This window comes from Vulpes vulpes, chromosome 8 (assembly GCF_048418805.1).
Source record: "Vulpes vulpes isolate BD-2025 chromosome 8, VulVul3, whole genome shotgun sequence".
In the NCBI taxonomy this organism is placed as follows: domain Eukaryota; kingdom Metazoa; phylum Chordata; class Mammalia; order Carnivora; family Canidae; genus Vulpes; species Vulpes vulpes.
Genome location: NC_132787.1, coordinates 19,094,102 through 19,116,321, shown reverse-complemented (window position 1 = coordinate 19,116,321; position 22,220 = coordinate 19,094,102). Strand labels below are relative to the sequence as shown.

General features: G+C 35.1%; 1 protein-coding gene across 3 annotated transcripts in view; it reads left to right on the top strand.

The window, feature by feature from the left end:
• CCDC91 (coiled-coil domain containing 91) overlaps window positions 1–22,220 on the top strand; it is a 326,884-nt gene extending 304,664 nt beyond the window's left edge. For all 3 annotated transcript variants that reach the window (XM_072765661.1, XM_072765662.1, XM_072765663.1), the window contains exon 13: window positions 21,113–22,220. In XM_072765661.1, coding sequence (XP_072621762.1) covers window positions 21,113–21,223 — 111 coding nt within the window. In that variant the 3' untranslated portion in view covers window positions 21,224–22,220. The remainder of the gene's footprint in view (window positions 1–21,112) is intronic.

Sequence of the window (22,220 nt, the reverse complement as noted above, 5' to 3'; positions counted from 1 at the left end):
TATATATCCACGTCTTTACTTTCTCTTCCCTGTCAACTGCCTTGGAAGCCCCAAAAGAAAGGTGAACAGCAAATCCTCATCAAATGCAAAGTTGTGATTTTGTCACAGTCATGGCACGTAATCACACAACAGAGTTTAACTTTTGAATAGTTTCAAAATTAGAAACAACTAAAATGTCCATCAGTAGAGGACTGGTTAAATGAATTATGTTACAGTGGAATGCTGCACATCCATTAAAAGAATATTTAATTCTTTTGTTGATATCTACATTTGTTGATATGGCTATAAAATGTCCTGAATAATATCACCTTGTATAGTCAAATATATTTGGCTATATCTCTCTCTATATATATGTTGTCTTGGAAAATATATATAAACAAGTAAAAGACAAAAGTGATTAATTGTCTTCTCTCAGAGGTAGAATGGGAAATATGTTGCTTCCAGATTTATATTTCTTTATTTAAATATGTAATATATTGATTGTGTCATAGCTTTAAGAAGAGAAAACCAATTTAAATAGATAGTTGTTTTGTGTCTTTTTTACATGTCTAATATTTCAACCCTTTTTTTTTCTTTTTAAAATATATTCAGAATCCTCTCCAGAGCTTTGACTGTAGGGGCATACAGGTTTGACTTGGGTGTTCTAGACAAGAACAGGCTAAAGTTTTGCTTTTCCATTTGAACCATTCCACAGTTAGAAGGAAATGCTGACCAATGAAGTCAATGCCAAGATTGACAGTGGCATGAAGGTCAGAGAGAGTTCTTTAGCTCAGTTTCTTGCTCATTCATATGGGTCTGTTTTGTAGCTTTAATAGGATTAAAGAAACATTTACACTGAGGCTTTAGGAGAATTTTCACATTGCTTAACTCACTGAACAATATAAAGCCACAAGATTAAGGATGGGATTTATGTAAAGTCAGTAGGGTAAAATGAGTGCACCTTGTTTTCTCCTTGCTGAGAAAGCACTCCAAGACAGTGGGGACACATGCATAATATGTGTAGGCAAGGGCATGTTTCTCAGGGAAACATGTGATGTAACTTAAAGTTCTGTCTTTTTAAGACAAAAAGCAAGTCCAATCACAAGTGGTTTATTGAAAACAAGACTGATGTGGAAAATAATTTGTCTCTCAAATATATTATCTTTATTTGTATTTGCTTCATCTTCCATATATTCTTCATTTTCAGCTGTGCATTTCCCTGCCTTTAGAGTACCAGAAAGATTGAAGTTATTCTTTCTGACTGCAATTCAGAGACTCATATTGCCTCTTGTAATTTAGGTGAATATTGACTTACTTCAACAGTTATCTGAACTGGAGATAAGATTAACACCCTCAGGAAATTGACAATGCTAAGCAATAGTACCTAATTAGGACCTGTGGCAGGTTGTAGTTTTCAAAAATGACCATAGCCATGTTCCCAGTCCAACATTCTCTTGCTATATGGTCAATAAGCAGAGTCTGTTTCTCTTCATCTTGAACCTGGGGTTGAACTTTGTACCTGCCTCAACAAATTGAATCTGATGGATATGACACTGAGTGATATTGAGGCTAGATCAAACAAGGCAATAAGGCTTCCACCTACCCATTTTTCTCCTTTGACATGATCTAACCATTCTGCTGTGACAAAATTCAGGCTAGCCTATTTGGAGGAACCACATGGAAAACCCACATGCAAAGGAGCTGAAACTTCCAACCTCCAGCCGGCATCAACCACCAGATGTGAGCCCTCAGATGATTCTAGCTTCTAGCTTTCAGGTCTTCTAGCTGAGATCCCAAATATTATGGAGCAAACGCAAGCTGTTAGAGTTGTACCATATTCAGATCACTAATACACAGAGTTCATGAGCATAATAAATGGTTGTTTTAGGATAATTTGTTCCGCCACCATAGTAACCGGTACAGGGCCACTTCTTCACTTAGAGAAGAAGGTATCTGTAGACAAAGGCATAATTCTTTTTGAGAGATAATTTTGTATCTCCATGGTGTGGCTTGGATTTAAAGAGTAATTTTTTAAAAGCATATGTAGCTAATGTGGCGATGCACAGAGAAGAATGACCAGAGGACTGGTTATTAAAAAGTACCTGAGCAAACAGATCTTATGCATTCAGAAACCACCAAAAGTCTCCATTAGGTCCCATTAGGTGCTCCTTGTGATTCCAGGCTGTTTCAGGATTTGGAATATTATCTAGACTGATGGAGCAATCCAGAATACTGCCTTTCAGAGAGATTTCAACATGCCATTACCTAATTCTTCTAGTTTCAGAAGTACAAAATGGGCAGTGCCAGAAAGCAACTAGGAGCTCTCGCTGCATTAAATCTGACAAAGCTGAGAAAATGAATGGTTCTCAAAACAATTTTCAGTGATAGAAATGAAGAAGCTGGACAGATTTTTTCATATTATTGTTTTGTTATAAATTTCAAAATGTGTATAATTTTCAAGTAATTTCATAAATTATTGTTACTAGTTCTTTTACTCCCCCATTCATCTTGATTATATCTATGTACTGTAAAGATAAAGGCACTGTGCTATACATTATTTATGGATGTAAACATCTTTTTCACATGCTATTTTATTAATTGATGATGAAAAATTAAAGAATACCATACTAGTGTACTGAGCACTTCATAAAATAACTTGCAGTTTCTTTTACTCATTTTAAATCTCTTGTACATAGAGATGCCTGGGTGGCTTAGTCAGTTAAGCATCTGATTCTTGATTTCAGTTCAGGTCATGATCTCATGGTCATAAAATCAAGCCCTGCATCAGGCTCCATGCTAGGCAGGGAGTCTGCTTAAGATTCTCTCTGTCCTTCTCCTTCTGCCCCCTCCTCTTGCCCTCTTCTCTATCTCGCTCTCTCTCTCTCTCAAATAAATAAATAAATAAATAAATAAATAAATAAATCCCTTGTACATATTATTTTTGTGAAGGCAAAAATACCATTTGAGGGCAACCTGGGTGGCTCAGCAGTTTAGCGCCATCTTCGGCCCAAGGAGTGATCCTAGAGACCCAGGATCTAGTCCCATGTTGGGCTCCCCGCATGGAGCCTGCTTCTCCCTCTGCCTGTGTCTCTGCCTGTGTGTGTGTGTGTGTCTCTCATGAATAAATAAATAAAATCTTTAAAAAAATACCATTTGACTGTTCAAAGTTTTGAAAACAAATTTAGTAATTACCAATTCTTATTTTGTTCTTTATTCAGCATTTAGTCAGTCCTTATTATGTATCAGGTACTGCTCTAGACCTTGGAGAGACAGAGCTATATACATCAAATCCCTGTTTTCCTAGGGTTTTCTTAGGGACCCTACATATTAGTGAAGCATAAGGCTGACAATAAACAAATGTGTGATTTTTGAGGATGTTAAATGCCTTGGGGATCAGAGTGAAGAGCAGGTGTGCTATATTTTAGATAAAGTGCATGGAAGAGGCCTCGGTGATCAACTGATGTTGGCATTTAGGAAGAGACCTGAATGTACAGAGTGATGAAGTCACGCAGTCATCTGGAAGGATATTCCACATGGAGGAAACACCAAGTACAAAGGGCTGATGTAGAAGGGCGCTTGTTTATATTTGAGAAAGGGCAAGGAAGACAGGGTGGCTGGAACCAAGTGAGCGAGGGGAAGACTGCAGGGAGATCAGAAAGATGTGCCAAAAGGAAAGTGAAAAAAAATGACTCCGTCCAAGTTATGAATATCTCTGTCAAATGCTGCTGATGTGTCCAGTAAAATGTGGACTTAAAATGAGCAGTCCTTAACTAATATAATATCAGATGAGCTCACATTGAAGGGACTTTAAAATCATAATTTAATCTCTAACAAGGTATCAGATTTGTAATTAGTGTTTTTTAATTTTAAATATACGTATTTCAGTACAAGTTTTAAGCATAAGATATTGCTAAGATAAAAATAAGGAAACAGAGGTTAAATACAGAAGTGTAAAGAAAGATAAGGAATAGTGTAAAAATTCCAGATTGTTAAAGAGTACATTTGTACTTTTTTTTTAATAAATGATGTGGGATATATTTGGGATACATCTAAAAACATAACTAATTGTTCTATTTATGATGTCAACAAGTATAATACACTGGAAATTCCATCCTTTATAACCATGTAACTTATGATTAAAAAAAAAAAAAAAACCTTTAGATAATGGGACGCCTGAATGGCTCAGCAGTTAAGCGTCTGCCTTTGGGTCAGGGTGTGAACACGGGGTCCGGGATTGAGTCTCGCATCAGGCTCTCTGCGAGGAGCTTGCTTCTCCCCCTGCCTATGTCTCTGCCTCTCTCTGTGTGTCTGTCATGAATAAATACATAAAATCTTTAACAACAACAAAAAAAACTTTAGATAGCAACTTAAAAATGCATAAGGGGGCATACAGGACCAAAATTTTAGAGACCTTGTGCTCGCTTCAGCAGCACATCTACTAAAATTTTAGAGACCTCTAAATCAAACCAATTTGAAAACAGTGTCACAGATTTGTAAGGTGCTGATGTGTAGTTAGTTTTCTCTATTCCATGTAACATGATAAATCTCTAACCTTTATCAGCCATTAAAAAAATGGGTATCCTTGGCCATATGTGTGTCCAAGAGAGTAATAATGGGATGGGGCAGTGTAAATTCTATTTGAAGAACTCCTTGAAGCAGTAGTCAGTAGCATTCTTTCTTTCAGCAAACTATTAAATATTGACCAAGAAGATCCTACTAATTATTACTGCCTTGCAGTATGTGATATTTGGACACCATTAATTAGTTTTGATAGCCCCAATTCCATATTTTATCTGGGAAATTATACCAATGCATTTCTTTAATATTTAGTAAACATTACTTATAAGCAAAACACATGTCTACATGAAGCTTTAATCAAGTTACTTGCTTTTAATTATGGGATAATTCTACTTCAAACTATTTTCATTGAGTCTCTTTTTTGACATTCGTAGAATTTTAACTGCCTTATTCATACTCAAAATTGAACACCTGTAATCTCTTTCATTAGGAGCAAGTTTCCAACACAAGTAATCTTTATTTTTACATTAAATTTGTTCACTCTACCTTCTATTAATAATTTGCTTCCCTGTGGGGATGTGCACTATCTTTGAATATTTTCTTCTAGACTAATTGTTCTAGTTTGTGTCCATTTGTCAACTAATTTATGATTAATTTTTTCAGTAAGTCACACTTAAATATTTGTTGTTGGTAACTATAGTTTTGATATTTTGATTATCTGGTAAATATATTTCTCAATTCTACTTTTCCCTTTTTTGCATTACTGAAGATTATTGAGATGTATGTAATTAAAAATTATATTGTTCTCTTTATAAGAACTTGAGAATACGGAAAATATAGCCATTAAGAGGATCTTTAATACTTATTTACTGTGCTCCCCCTCCCACTTAACTTTTTTGGATAAAATATAGTAATGAGAATCAGATTCTACAATGTTGCTTTGCTGTGATTTCTTTTTCAAACTTTTTTTGAAAGGTGTTTCCTTAGCCTTTCCAACATCTTCACTCTTTGATTAGAATGACAGAAGTATACTTTGTGGTCTTTATCACACACATATTTTGTTAACAATTTATCAAATGTTTTTATATATTCTAGGACCTGAATAGCCTTTTACTAATAGTGTTATTCATTCTTCCAAAACAACTTACTAAGGTTGATTTAAAAAGATAGCCTCCCGGGGATCCCTGGGTGGCGCAGCGGTTTGGCGCCTGCCTTTGGCCCAGGACGCGATCCTGGAGACCCGGGATCGAATCCCACATCGGGCTCCCGGTGCATGGAGCCTGCTTCTCCCTCTGCCTGTGTCTCTGCCTCTCTCTCTCTCTTTGACTATCATAAATAAATAAAAATTTAAAAAAATAATAAAATAAAAATAAAAAGATAGCCTCCCCCCACAAATATTTTCATTAAACCTTTACTTGTACATTAGTTCAGTGTAACAGTCTGAGCTTACACTCTGAAGCCAGGGGCTTACATGTTCTAAATATGGTTTTACTACCAATTCTCAGATATAGAATTTTTTTGATATTTTATTTTCCTCATCTGTAAAATAGAAGTGATGATCATAATTTAGTCAGCTCTTATTTTCCATTCTACTTTGAGACTTCTTCTGAAAATACAGCTGACCCCTGAAGAATGCAGAGATTATAGGTGTTGACATTCCACACGGTTGAAAATCCACATATACCTTTTGACTTCCCAAAAACTTAATCACTGATAGCTTACTGTTGCCCTTATCAATAACATAAACAGTTGGTTAACATATATTTCTTTGTTATGTGTACTATATAAGAGTATTATATACTCTTGTAATAGTGTAAGCTAGAGAAAGGACAATGTTATTAAGAAGGGGGCACCTGGCTAGCTCGGTTGGAAGAGCATTCAACTTATCTTGGGGTCATGAGCTTGACCCCACACTGGGTATAGAGGTTACTTAAAAATAAATAAACAAACTTTAAAGAAAAAAAAAAAGAGGAAAATCATAAGGAAAACATTTTGCAGTACTATACTATAAAAAATCCACATATAATTGGACCCATATATTTCAAACCCGTGTTGTTCAAGGGTAAGCTGTATTAAATTAACCTGATGAAATGAGGGAAAAAATGCTAAGTCCTAATATTAATACTTTGTGCCACTTTTTGTGCAGAGTTTTATACCAAGGACCATTGTAGGTTATTAGCTTTTTGACCAAGGAAGCTATGTGGAATGATCATCAAATAGTGAAATAAAGTTCCCCAAGAGAAGTAAATGCCAGTCAGCTCTTTGTTTTCTGGAACTTCATCCCCACTTTTTGATGATTGCTCCACATGGTTCCTCAGTCAAAAAGAGCAGTTGTAATTTTGTTTCCTACCTGTAGGGTACATGTAGAAACTGTCAATGATACTCCGAATGTCCTTTTCCTGCTGCCCTTACCTAAATAAGACTCAAATATGTCTTTTCTTAACTAGGGTTCAAAAATCCTTTAAAAATAAATACTGCTTTGGTCATTTTTACACCAATCCACAAACTAATGGACTTTTGGCAATTCCAGATTCAATGCTACATCAGAGGAAGACTTTTATGGCAGAGTATCTAAAATCTGCGTTAGTGTGGTGGTCTTCCTCTCTTAAGTATCATCCCTAACTTTTCCCAGTTTCTCAGCCAATAATAGTCCAGCCCTACTTTGGGTTCCATGCTCAGCATAGAGTGTGCTTGTCCTTCTCCCTCTGCTCCTCCCCTGATTCTCTCTCTCCAATAAGTAAATAAATTAAACCTTAAAAATACCTATATGTATTTATACACATATATATGTACATACTATTAAAAATAATGGTGAGGGGTACCTAGGTGGCTCATGTCAGGGTCCTGGGATCAAGCACCACATCAGGCTCCCTGCTCAGCGGGGAGTCTGCTTCTCACTCCCCCTCTCCCCTACTTGTGTTCTCTCTTGCTCTGCTCTCTCTCTCTCTCTCAAATAAATAAATCCTTAAAACAATAAAATAAAAAACTGAAAGCATGATGAACAGTAAATGAGCATCAAATAGCGAGTGTGAAACTGATGGAGATTTAATATAAATATGTACGTATCAGAAGGTCTGTTCTGCTTATCAGAGTTAATCTGCAGAATCAGCTTGGAGTTTCCTAAGAACAGAACTATCATATTTTACATATAATATTCACAAGTTTAAATTGATTAGGAGTTTTATATTTCCAGATATCCTAAGTGAACTTGTTTGGCTAGGCAGAATTTTATTCCTATAGTTTAGAATCTATCCCCATTACATGCTTTTTCAATATTTTTAGGACTTTTTCTTTTTTACACTTCTAGTTTGTGAATGCAAATACTCTTATGTAGCAGAGGAAAAAAAAGACACTTGCCATTGAAACTTGAATATATATATATATGTTCAGGTGATCAATATAACCTGATCATTATGATTATTTTATTTTATTTTTTAGCATTCATATACTCATAAGCTATTACAGGAGATTTTATTTCTTCAGTTGTTCTTCAGTCCCCACATTACGATGGCCAACTTGCTGGAAATTTTAGTCTCATTCACTTAATATTTTGAGCTTATCCTCAAATTCTTTAGCTCATACTCTAAAAAGTAAATTTTGGTTTCTGATTTGATGGTAGTCATGCACAGTATAAAGTTGGTATATATCTCACTGGGATCTATATTCGTCTTCTAATAAGAAAAACTAGAAATAACAGCATCAGTTAAGTCCAGAGGCAAGCAATTTAGAGCTAGGACGGAAGCTTAACAAAATTATAAAATGATTCAGGATCCTTCTATTTTTGTGCTTTTTCTATCTTTAGCACTGGCTTACATTTTTAAGGCTACAGAATAGTAGCTGGAGCTCCAGTAAACACATTTGTGATGAAGGAGAAAGGAAAAATGGAAAAATTAAAGGAAAAAGAATTTGGGACAGGTGTCTGTCCCATTTTTAAGGAACTCTTCTAAGAGATCGTACCCAGCAACTTACACTCTCATGTCTTGAGCTACCCCTAGCTGGAAGGGAGTCTTGGGAGTGATGGCTTGAGGATGTTCATATCATTCCTGGAACTAAACTGGAATTTTATTGGAGAGAGAGTTCATACGCTTTGCCATAATCCCTGACTTCTGATATCTTCTGTTTGGTGGGTGTTTAATGTTAGGTATTTTTCAGCATCTTCTATTTGAGCAGGTGCTCTTGCCATTTTTAGGCAATAATATCCAACTTTAGCTTTCTTAATTGAAAGCAAACTTCCTTTACTTGTTTACAAGGAGGATGGTGAGGGTTTTCTTACATTCCTTGATCCAGCTGGGAGGCAGCAAGGGATTTTAAGAGGACTGACTTGGTGTTTTCCCACTTGGTTTCCTCAGAAGGATAAATCTGTTTTAAAATATGCCAGACAGATGGTATTTTTTTCCTTAAGACCTCACTGATCAAGTACACATCATAAAATCTTGAATGAAGAGTAGGAGCAGTCCTATATATTAAAAATGAGAGAAAAAAGTCTATTCGCACTAACTTCCATTTAATTAAATGGTGTTTTGTTCCATTGGCTTGATTTTGAATACTGAGGATTTCCTAATGGGAATCAGTTATGCATCATGGCTGTAGCGCATCTCACACTGTGTACTTGGCCAGTTGTATTAGTAGTAATGGGGATGTGAAAGTAAGCAAATGAAGACTGTCTTAGTCTCAAAGGTACCACTAGGTGAGATCTGTGCCATACAATGCCTTTATGAATTACATTTCCCTTTTCTTTTGTTACGGACCTAGCAGGAAGTAGTCTGTTGTTTTTACATATGGTCACTGAGGTTTGTAAATTAAGGCAGTGATTTCTTATATGATGTATTTAATGTGCTAGTTTTGCTTTAAACACTTCTGTTGCATTTTCAGGGAAGTATTTGTATATTAATATAACAGAAACTTTCCTGAACCTACTGTTTAGAAAGAGAAGATAATTACATGGTTTAATGACTATCTGTGGGGCTTAGGCATCTTGACAGGTTTTTGCGTGAGTGTATGCAATGCAAGAAACTCTTACATGTTTTATAGCACAACAGATATTATGGCAAGGACCCGAGTCATAACTGAAGTTCTTATCTGAGAAGACGATGTGGTATTGTGATTCAGGGAATAGGTTTGGTGTCATACAGCTGGATTTGAATCCTGGCCCTGCCACTCACCCCAGTTATCAGTCTCTAAGCCTCAGTGTCCTCATTCATAGAGTTCCAAAAGAATAAAAATAACATAATACAATGTTTCCCATTGATGCCCTGCATTTAATGTAATCTCCCCTCTTTGAGCCTGGGCTGGACTGAGAGGAAATGAAAAGATTATAGCTTCTGTCTTGGGTGCTTTCTCATTCTCTTGGTGTTCTTTTGATCCCTCTCATTCTCTTTTGGATTGCTTGCTTTGGGAAGTCAGCCGCCATCACATTAGCAACTTTGCTGAGGGGCCTCACCTGAGCTCTGTTACAAATGTATATTTTGAAGCATGTCCACAGCCACTGAGGGAACTTGGAAACAGGTTCTTGCCCAGTTGAACTTTGACTTGACTACAGCCTAGCTAAGTACTTGATTGCAACCCCTAAGTAGAGACCATGAGCCAGAGGCACTCAGTTAAGCAGAACCCAGTTCCCTTGCCCATAAACTGTGAGATGATAAATATTTGTTGTTTTTTGCTTTAAACCACTAGATTTGGGGTGATTTGTTACACAATAAGAGACAACTAATACAACACATAAAGAGGTTCACCTGTGCATGGCAGGTAGCAAGCACTACCTATCGAGAATTCATAACACTAATCTCAAAACAAGAAAAGATAATACTTAATTCCACATTACAGGGTTATCGATCATGCATTGTAAATCATCTTCAGTATATGTGTGCACAGAGCTCCCAAATAAACCTGTGGACAGTCACTTGCCTATTTTTGTAGATTGACACATATAAGGCAAATTTTATCAGTCATCTGAGATTTTAAGATAGGATGGAGAGATCGGACCCAAGAGGTCATGTAATTCTTTCTTCTGCTTCAAAATAAGATGAAATATATGTTGCTGAAGATCAAAACAAAAGAGGAGATAGAGAGTAATTAGCAGATATTGTTCCTTATAGTAACACAAAAGAATTGCTAAAAATATTTAAAAAGATGAATTGATAAAAATACAAGAGTTTGTGTTTGTTACTTAAACATTTTATTACTTAACAGTATTTGTTTCGGATCCTCATGTTTATTTAATTCACAAAAAAGGTCATCCTACATATTGCAATATTTGCAGTAACCAAGTGCTTGAAAAAAAATGTAGAGAAAGATTATTTCACTGTTTGGGAGCATGTAACAAATTGTATTAAAAACTTTGTGTGGAATGTCATATTAAAATCAGTTAGTCTGCCTTGCCAGAATCAATCTATCTTATATTTGAGATAAACACTCTGCTTGCCAATGAATTCTAGAAAGTAGAATATGGAACTTATTAATGGGGAAATATAACCTTATGGTTTAGAGCCCTAAGATAGAATTTCTGCATAACTACTATTACAGTTTATCTACCTTTACCTTTTTTCCAAAATTTCCCTAGATCAATGGCTTTCTTTTTTTACATTGTTTTGGAAATTTTAAGATTTTCTTTGGAAATTGTCACACTTAGGAGTAAAGCAGTTGTTACCAGAACCACCCCCCCCCCACCACCACCAAATTCATTGAATTTCACATATAGAAGTTCATACCATAAAGTCTAGTGCCTACCAGGCAAGTCAGAGTAAAATCTTTTTTTCTTTTTTTTTTTTTTAAATATTCACTCACTAGTACAATACATCCTTTTCTGGCCAACTGTTTTAAGATCGAATAAGGTTGTATTCCAAGGTGGTTTGCTTGCACATCAGAGTCTGGAATGCATATTGGTTTATTCTGTCCAGATGATTTAGCGAAGAGCAGAAATGAATATTCCCATTTCCCAGTGGATTCTTATGGCAGTTTGAGATAAAAAGGCAGAACTGCCCAAATATGTAGAACTTATTTTAGATGATTCAAATACAGAGAATTTACTTACCCCAAGACATCTTAAAACAAAACAAAACAAAGCAAAAAAACAATCCTTTAGTTGTGGCCAATAGAGTTTAAGTCTCTTTATACCCGTTTTTCATTTACTATAAAAGAGCATCTGTAATTCATCTTGGGCATGGTAGAAAATTACACAACTTCTTTATATGTTGACATTTTTTAACTATATAAATAGTCAGATAGACTTGAAATACCCTTTAAAATTGAAAAGTATTCTCAGAAAAGGAGATGTGAACCTTGGATTGAAAGTCTTCATGGGTCATGAATGATGGCCTGCAAATGTTCTGCGAAAGAGGTTGGGCCTACATTTCTGAACTTCAAGGTTGAGGCAACTGGCACTGCCTTAGTTCAAACCACTGCCCTGACATTATATCGAAACTTTTAGAGTCAGAGTTATTCTAAACATGTACTTTATATAACATTATTATCCTAAAGTTGGTTCAAAGTCTCTTTCAACATGATTTAAAATAATGACATAGCTATAGTCCCAGAGAGGAGATTTCATGTCTAAACTCAAGCTTTATATACAGTATATCCCTCTTGCAATTAAATTTGCTTCTCTGAAAATATAAAGAAAAGACTATTTTAAAAGAGAAACTCTATATGGCTAGTGTACTAATAATAAAACAGATACCATAGAACCTCCCTTAATGCAACTAGTAATATTACAGAGAAGTCTAAATTTCCTTAGGCTAAATTGATGAAAAGCAGAATTTGAGGATACAGAAGAAAAGTAAAGAGGGTAGTTTAGAGCAAAAATGTTTAAATGTTACACAATAAAAGTAATCACCACTCAAGAATAACTTGCTCTTCTTCAAGTCTATCAGCCCTTATTATAATGATTTCATAAAACATACCAGACCATTATATTTATGTTCGCGTATTAAGTTTTAGAGTCAATCCATAATCCACTTCCTTCATGTCTACACCAGCGCTAAGAGTGGTGATGTCATTGCACCCAGAATAGTTCTCAGCACCTACTAGGAATGAGTCTTACCTATCCATTGTCAAAAACTCAGGGAGACCCTAGAACGCACTTGTTACCCTAGGAGGGTTTTTCTTAAGCAAACATAAACTCAGGTTAATACATTTAAATATATTTTTTAAACCATGATTTTTAATTGTAGGAGGACATTTAAGTTTGTGAAATGCATCTCTTAACCACTCAGAGCATCAATTTTCCATAAGTATAAAATGCAGATGTTAGACTAAGAAGTCTCATAATATCTTTCCACTAAAATTCCAAGATTATTCATTAAGAGGAAACTCAATCAACATAGTCTTTTTCCAATATTTGCAGTTTTTTTTCAGTCTACAGAAGTTCTCAAGAAAAATTAATATGTGGGGTATTTTCCAAAGTATGCTTTATGCTCATGCACACATAATTTCAAAGTTTAAAAAGTTTGACAAGTGTTACTCTACTGTAGCCATTTTGGCAGTTAACAATGCTTCTGAGCACAAAAGCTCTGAGAAGTTCTAAGGAAAAGAAACTCTTTTTAATCCTGCATTTCTCAAGCTTACTTAACTAAACAGCATAAAAAAAAAAAAAAACAGGACATGTGCTACATAAAAATGGTGTTTTGTACATTGTGGGAAATACTCCTCTGGTATGTAAGGACCTCAACAATTTGGAAAAATCATTGTTAGCAGTTTCCTAGGCCTGCTATAACAAAGTACCACAAACTGGATGGCTTAAAACAACAGAAATTTATTTTCATAGTTCTAGAGGCTAGCAGTCTGAAATCAAGGTGTTGGGAGGGCCGTGCTATCTCTGAAGGCTCCAGGGCGTGAACTGTTCTATGCCCTTCTCTTAGCTTCCAATGTTGCTGGCAATCTGATGCATTCCTTCGTTAATAGCCACATCACCCCAGTCTCCACCTCCATCTTCATGTGGTATTCTTCCCCATGTCTATCTCTGTGTTTCTCTGTCTTTTATTAGGACACTAGTGAGTCAATGTAGAGGCCATCCTAATGATGGATGTATGACCTCATCTTACATTGTAATTATATCTGCAAAGACCCTTTTTCCAAATGAGGTGATATTCACAGATGTGGGAGTTCGGAATTAAATACATCGTTTGGAGGGACACGATTCAACCCATTACAATAATTATCTGTCAAACCTCATATCCCATTGCTCCTTAGCCAGATCATGTGTTACAGTGCACCAGGTCTCAATTTTCTGACCTTTCTCTCTTATCTACATTCATTCCATAAAGTCTTCTGTGCTTTAAATGTCTTTAGATACAGATGATTTCCAAATTTGATCTTGCCCTGATCTTGTCCCTGAACTTCAGTCTTATTTACAATATCTGCCATATCTGATAGGAGTATACAAACTAACCCTGTCCAAAACGAAATTCTCATTTTCCTGTGGCCACCTCACTCCACTTGCAGCCCATCACCAATAAATGGCAATATTATTCTAAGAATAACCTTTTATTTCTCTCTTCCTTTCATCTACACTCCTAATCCATCAGCAGCTCCAGTTGATCCTTTCTCAGATATGTTCCCAGCCTGACGTGCTGTTAAGCTTCCACTGCCAGCAGTCTGATTAATGTTATATCTTTCCCAAACCAGAAGTCTCCTAACTGGGTTTTCCTCTTCCACTCTTGTCTCACTACCGTCTGTTGTCCCCAGAAACAAAGTGTGATGTTTTTCAAACCTTAAGTATGATCACACTCCTCTTCAAAACTCTGCAATGTCCTCCATGACCTAAAGTGTCCTACATGTTCTGGCCACTGTCTACTTCTTGATCCTTCCTCCCTTTCCCCCTTGCTCATTTTGCTCCAGTTTTATTAAATGTGTTGCCACTCCAGTCAAACCAGATCTGAACCCACATTTTGGACTTTGCTCTTGAAATTTCATCTGCCATAAAATTTCTTTTCTGATGCTTTTGTGTGGTTCCTATCCTCCCTCATTTCTTTCAGCTCTCTCCATGACCACCTTGTCCATGTGCTGTTCTCTATTCATGCTACCCCAAAAGCTTTCGCCTTGTCTTGATGAAATGCTACTTTGTCATTTTTATAGTACTGATCTCTACCTGAAAAGTAGTTTTTGTCTCCTCAAACTATTGTATAAATTATGTAAGAACAGAGAATTGTCTGATTCACCGCTGTATTTATAGCTCCTAAAATGGTGTCTGGCACATAGTAGGTGCTGGAGAAATATTGAATAAATGAGCAAATGAAAGAATCTATGAATACTCCTAAGCAGGCTTTCTCCACTACATTCAAGCCTCTTTCCTAAGTGTCTCTCGACAGTCTCTTTTTGTGACAGTCTCTTTTTGTTCTAATCTGCTTTCCTACAATTTCTAACCCATCTTCTCTTTGTCTAAGGAGACTCTCTTGATACCCTGAGCGCCTCTTCAAGTCCTGCCTTCATGAACTTTTCACTGCTACCCTCCTGCCATGATCCCTCCCTGTTTCTGATCTTCCATTGGACTCTGTCTTTACATATCAGCACCTAATTTCTCTTCAATTTTTGCATGTGTGTCTCTCCAAAAAGATTGTAAACTTCTTAAGGACAAGGATATTATAATATACTTTTTATTTGCTTAGGCCTCAGAGCAATAATGTACAAATAGTGGTAAATCTTGACTTTTTTTTTATTGATCAACTGATTGAGTAATTGATTAATTGATTGCCTCAATCTCAAATATGTGAATGAAACAACAGCATTAGGGTCTGTTGGGGAGATATATAATAAAGTCAGAAAAAGAGAGGCATTCATATCCAAATAACACCATTAAAAGGTCAGCACTATAATAAATTAAGTGACTGAAGAACTATTTCGTTTCTTATTAAAAGGTAAACAATCTTTCTTATCCAGTATGATGATATTAACTGGAAAATCTGTCTGAGTAATTGCAGTTTCAGATCATCATACTTGACCTTTCTTTAATGCTCATGAAAGAGCTTGTTAATGAATGTAATAACTGAACCGATAAAACTTACTAAACTGATAACATTTGCTTATGGAATCACTTTCCCCTCAGTGAATTTTATATCCATTGTAGCTTTTTGAAAAAATTAGATCACTTTTTAAAGAATAGTTTAATATAGTGGAGGGCATATTGAAAAGTAACAATGATAAAGGTAAACTTAATACTTTCACATCTCTTTCTATATCTTGTTGGTAGAAGCCCCAAAAGATATTGAAATCACAATTAGTACTAAGTGTATTATATGTATATATATTACACATAAAATACATACATACACAAAAACAGTGTTTCAGATTTTCTGGGATGTAAACAGTGTTCTTAACAGTTCTATTAAAAAGAGCCATATTTATTTGTAATGGACTGAATTGTGCTCTTCAGACCAATATAAGGTTACCATCCATCATATTGTATTTTGAAATGAAAACTAAGACCTAGAGATCTTTTTCTCTTTCTTGCTACAGCATGAAATACTAATGGAAATGTAAATCTAATGCAAGGAGTTACTAGGAAGTCACGTGTTCTTTTTTGTTTCCTCCTGACCTATTAACTTTTAGCAAATGTACTCTTTGAAATGGTTTTCAGCAGTATGCAAACTGAAGTGATGCAAAGAGGGAAGAAAGATTTAAAAGGCCGAGGTGTCTGTTTCAGAGACCTCAGAATTTCCAGGGTTTTTTTTTCAGCTGAAACAACAGAAAATGGAGGCGAAAACAAAACAGAGCTATACTTTTAGGAAAAGATTGTAAACCCATACTCAGAAATGCTTGCCACCACTACTCTGGACATAATATTGTCGGGATGAAGTCATAGAGTACAAATCTTTGACTCACTTTGAAATGAAAGCCACAAATACAGCACTAAGCCCCAATTTTCAAGGGGCAAAAAGAGTTGAATTATTTTACCAAAATTCTTTTGTCTCAATAAAGGATAAAGTAATGCCTAATAAAACAGAAACTGTTGAAATTCAGGAACTTGCCTAAAACGTCAGCTTGATGGACTTATTTCAGAGAGAGGAATCTGCCATCTTTATAAGTGAAAAGATCTCAAGTGTTCCTCTTCACAGACATGATTTTTGTATCATGTCCAGGAAGGACTCACCAAAACTGGAAGATAGCTCTGGGCTCTGGGATGGCCCAATTTATCTTCCTTCCCATAGGGGATCCCCATTGCTCTTTAAAGTGTTGAGTTCCCATTGATTTAATGGATCCTTGCCTTCAGAGGGTTCTGGGGAGGCATGCTGAAAGATATGAAGTGAACCTTGGAGCTGCCTAAAGCCAAAACCAGTATATCCATCATCATCATATAATCCATTAAGTCCACAGGCAAAAAGAGAGAAGTGCTTGGTATGCTTAAATAAATCTTTTTGCCCTTATGTATACACCTACTTTTTAAAAAATTACAGAGTATTCATTCTGAACGTTTAAATACAGATGATTATTGTCACTTAGCAACAATCACAGGTTGCATGTTAATTATGTGTGTTTGTGCAATAGGCCCTCAGAAGGAGAAGTTTCTCCTCTAATATTCATAAATTCTAAAATATTCAAATTTTATTTTAATGCAACTCCTGATTATTCTAGGAGGCTTCTAGAAGACTGAACTATTAAAGCTAATATTTATGAGACATTATTGTAAAAAACCCCTGAAGCCCCCTCCAAAATGAATCCATGTGTCTTATCCTGCCTGACACCATCCTCTACATACAACTCCGGATACAACCATCCTCCCTGATTACATAATTTCCTTGCCTCAAAAAGAAGTGTTCTATTGCTTATTGATGTTAACTCAAAAAAAATACACTTTTGAATTTTGCTTGGCTTTTGTGCTATAAGAAAAAAGGGATATCAGACTATCTCTAGTCTGACCACTTACCTTCTAAATTCAATTTCATTACAAATGTTCACTAATTTATATTCTCCTGAAATATTTGATGGTATGGTTGGTAATATGTTCATTAATATGTGATACATTAAGATTTATCATAAAGTTGTAGTAATTAAGCCAGCATTATATTTGTGTGGGGGTAGATGAATTGTCTAGTAGAACAGAATAGGGAACCCAAAGACAGTTTCTGCCCTATTTGGAAACCTGATTCATGATAGAAGTAACATTGCAGATAACATATGCTTTGGCTTAACCAACTCTGTAAGATGTACTAACGTAGGTATACAGAGATCTGTGTTGAAGGATGTTTATTACAGCATTGATTTAATAGCAAAAGATTAGGAGCAATCCAAATGTCTATCAATAGAATAATTTTTAAATAAATAATAAAATATCTATTTTATAAATGTATATATAATTATAAATATACAGTGGAAAATGTACACAGCCATTTGAAAGAAAAAAAAACAGGGAAAACTGATCCTCTCAAACACTGCAGAAGGGACTAATATATTAGCACCCTTACTCTGGAAAGCAACTTTGTACTATCTATCACAATTTAAAATTATGCAAATCTTATGATGTAGAAATTTCACCTATTGGAATCTGTCCAAGAGATACCCTTGAATATCTTTTGAAGGGAGTGTACTCAGGTTGTTAATTTCCTCGTGCTTCAAAAATGGGACAAAACTGGAACAAACTTACATGTCTTCATCAGTGGGGAGAGTGGCTACATAAATCGTGGAATACAGTCAAGCAATTTCTTAAAAATGAGGGAAAATTTCCAGTAATAACAGTTGAAACAAGTGATTGTGTGAACCCTCTCATAGTCAACAGTTGTAAGATCTGGACCAAATATTTTTTTTAAGATTTTATTTATTTATTCATGAGAGGCAGAGACACAGGCAGAGGGAGAAGCAGGCTCCCCGCAAGGAGCCCGATGTGGGACTTGATCCCAGATCCTGGGATCACACCCTCATGCGGCAGATGCTCAACCACTAAGCCACCCAGGTGTCTCTGGACCAAATATTTTTAAAATCCTGTCTTTACATGCTTGAAAGCATCCAAAAATTAGGTAGAAACCCCTGGGAATGGACTAGAACTGGGTAGTACACTCTTTTGTACTATTTGAATTTGGACCAAGTGCAAATTTTTAATATATATACAAATATGAATATAAATATTCATATTTCAATTTGTTTTACATGTATTAAAATAAAACTTTTAAAATTCACCTTCATCTCCTACTTTTAGGTTAGGTCAAGCACATTTTTGCTTTTAGAATTAAACATGGATCTGTCATTTCCTGGTGGATTGATTGCCTAGCTCTGTTTAAGAATTTATTGATTCAGGGATGCCTGAGTGGCTCAGCAGTTAAAAGTCTACCTTCAGCTCAAGGAGTGATCCTAGAGTCCTGGGATCAAGTCCCACATCGGGCACCCTGCATGGAGCCTGCTCCTCCTTCTGCCTGTGTCTCTGCCTCTCTCTGTGTGTCTCTCATGAATAAATAAATAAAATCTTTAAAATAACATAATTTATTGATTCATTCAATCTCAGCAAATATTTATTGAGTTTCTAACATGTGCCAAACCCCCTTCTAGATGCTGGGATACAATAGTGAGCAAGACAAACAAGATCTCTGCTCATTTGTGGTTTATATTGTAATGAACTAACTTGTTTAATAGACATGTGTAAGCCGAGGCATATATTCACCTGAAGGGATCATCTGAGAGAGGAAGGGAAAAAAAGAGGAAAAAGGATAAATAGAAATCCTATTTCTGTATGTTCACTAAAATCCGAAACTGTTAGAATTGAAAGGAGTAGTAGTAGTAGTGTTCCATTTTTTACATGAGCATTTTGCTAAATGCATTTTTATTAACTAATTTTTCAGATATTTCAACATTTTAACCTTCCAGTCTTTCAGTCATTTTAAATGAATATCAGTGGATTATAAAAGTGGAATTTAACAGAATTCTTGTTTGGACTTTTTTTCTCTTATGTTAAAGAAAGCTTATGGGAAGATTATGTCAGCTTTTGCATAAGTATGACAGGTATATACTGTGAAATGGAATTTACTTGGCTTTTTTTTGTTTGTTTGTTTCTTCATTGTTCTATAACCTATAGGCAATGTGTTGTCATTGGTTATTTTTACACCATGGGCAAGTTGACTTTTTTATTGTTTTTTTATTTCAATTCCGGTGTATAGTTAACATACAGTGTTCTATTAGTTTCAGGTGTACAATATAGTGATTCACCAATTCTATACATTACTCATTCTCACCATGATAAATATACTCTTTAATCCCCATCACCTATTTCACCCATCCCCAATCTAACTGCCCTCTGGTAACCATCAATTTGTTCTCTATAGTTAAGAATCTGTTTCTTGGTGTGTCTCTCTGTCTCATATTTTTTCCCTTTTGTCCATTTGTTTCTTAAATTCCACATATGTGTCAAATCATATGGTATTTGTCTTTCTCTGACTTATTTCACTTAGCATTCTACTCCCTAGCTCTGTGCATATCATTGCAAATGGCAAGATTTCATAGTTTTTGTGGCTGAATAATATTCCATTATTATAATAATATTATTATATATTATTCCATTTATATATACATACACCCACACACACACACACAAACCACATCTTTATCCATTCATTGATGGATACTTGGGCTGCTTCCACTATTTGGCTATTGTAAATAATGCTGCAATAAACATAGGGGTACATCTATCCCCTTGAATTAGTGTTTTTGTATCCTTTAGGTAAATATCCACTAGTACAGTGGCTGGGTCATAGGGTAGTTCTGTTTTTAACTTTTTGAGGAATCTCCATACTGTTTTCCAGAGTGGCTGCACCAGTTTGTATTCCCACCGGCAGTGCATAAGAGTTCATTTTTCTCCACATCCTCGCCAACACCTGTTGTTTCTTGTGATTTTAATTTTAGCCATTCTGACAGGTGTGCAGTGAAAACTGTTTGTGGTTTTGATTTGCATTTTCCTGATAATGAGTGATGTTGAGCACCTTTTCATGTATCAGTTGGACCCTGGGTAAATATTTTAGGGCAGAAAGGGAGTTAGAAACTATCTAGATATATTCAATAATCCTTACCATCCAAAAATTTATTTCTTATATGACTTTTATTATTAAACTTTTGTTCACTATATTAATTTGTTATTGATACATTAAAACAGTCTTTTAACTCAGCGGGAAGACCAGATCAAATAAGTTTCAACAATATCAAGTATTTCTTAAAGTACACCTGTCCCAAGAACTTTCTCTACCTTCAGTCTCAGGACATGATCTCTTTACTTTTTCTTTATTCTGCTAAACTCTATGCATGATGTAATTATACTGTATTTTTGTACTGTGTATTTCTTTTGTTTCTCACATTTGTCATATTTTTATGATCTTTGTGGATATTTGGTCTGTATATTCATTAAGAACTGACATTTTTATATTTTTATTTTCTGAAATCACTGATCAAATTTATATTTTCCAATAATTGAATATCAACCAATATCAATTTTGAAATTGTAATGACTATCATCTCACTTTAAATATTGTAGGCCAGAATTAGTTGACTACATTGTCTCTGAATTTAAAGCACTAGTGGATTTTGTAAATCATCATCTAAAAGGTTTCTCTAGTGGACTTCAGTGGCATAATACTCCTTATCTGTCAACTAAGTATATTTTTTTTCTCTTTTTCTCTCTCTTTAAAAAAACAAAAACAAAAACCAACAGCTTGATCAAGTCATCCGCCAAAGAAGCCTGTCCAGTTTGGAACTGTTCCTCTCTTGTGCTCAGAAACAGTTAAGTGCTTTAATAGCTACAGAACCAGTTGACATTGAATAAAGAGAACATGACAAGCTAACCCACACTGGCAATGGATAAATCATTAGACCTCTAAAATACATGCTGTGAATTATAAAGATGCTTTTGTTTTCCTTCCAAACCTTGGAGAATTGATTTCCACTTCAAGGGTAAACCAAACCAATATTTAGGAGAACTATCACGAGATCTAATTTATTTTTCTTTTGTTTTTTTCCTTTATATTTAGTGTCATTTTCTTAGTAGCAGTAATTGTAGTAGTAGCAGCAACAGAAAGTATGATGTGACCCAAAAGCCATTGAAAATTGCCACATGACCGAAAGCTAATTAAACTTCATAGCCTCTGGTGGCCTATTATACCATATTTGGCAAAAATAGTAAATATCTTCACTTATTGCTTCACAGTGACTCTTGATAAGATTCTAGAATGTAATCATACATTTATTTGATTTTGAGAATAGAAACAGCATGGACTTCAACATCACTTATTTATCTATGTAACTTTGATATAAAACATTGATAGGACAAAGAATCATTCTGATATTACCAGACCCCTTTTCTGTAGTGGGATCTATGTATTTTCATTGGTGGCAATTAAAAATACTGAACATTATTATATTAATTCAGCTTTGATCTGATGTACTGCTTAAAGGGGTATGTGTGTGATATATGCTTATTTCCTGTTTCTGTTCTTCAAAGTCACTATAAATCAATAAAGTCATCTTTCTTACTAATCATATTGTGAACTAATCTCTAGACAGATAATATAACTTAGCCATTTTGTAGAAATTCAGGTTCAAATATAAAAGAGATAAAATCCTTTCCCAGTACTTCAGAATGTATTTAATCATGAGCAATGTACTTTAATGCAAAATCATGAGTTTTTTTAACATCAAGACTAAAATACTGTCATTGAAATGTATACAAACATTTTGTCTTGCTTTCTGAAATGCTTCTATTTCCATGGGCTTTGTACTTTTCTGGGATTTCTCAGTGTAATAAAAAGAACTCCAAAAACTCA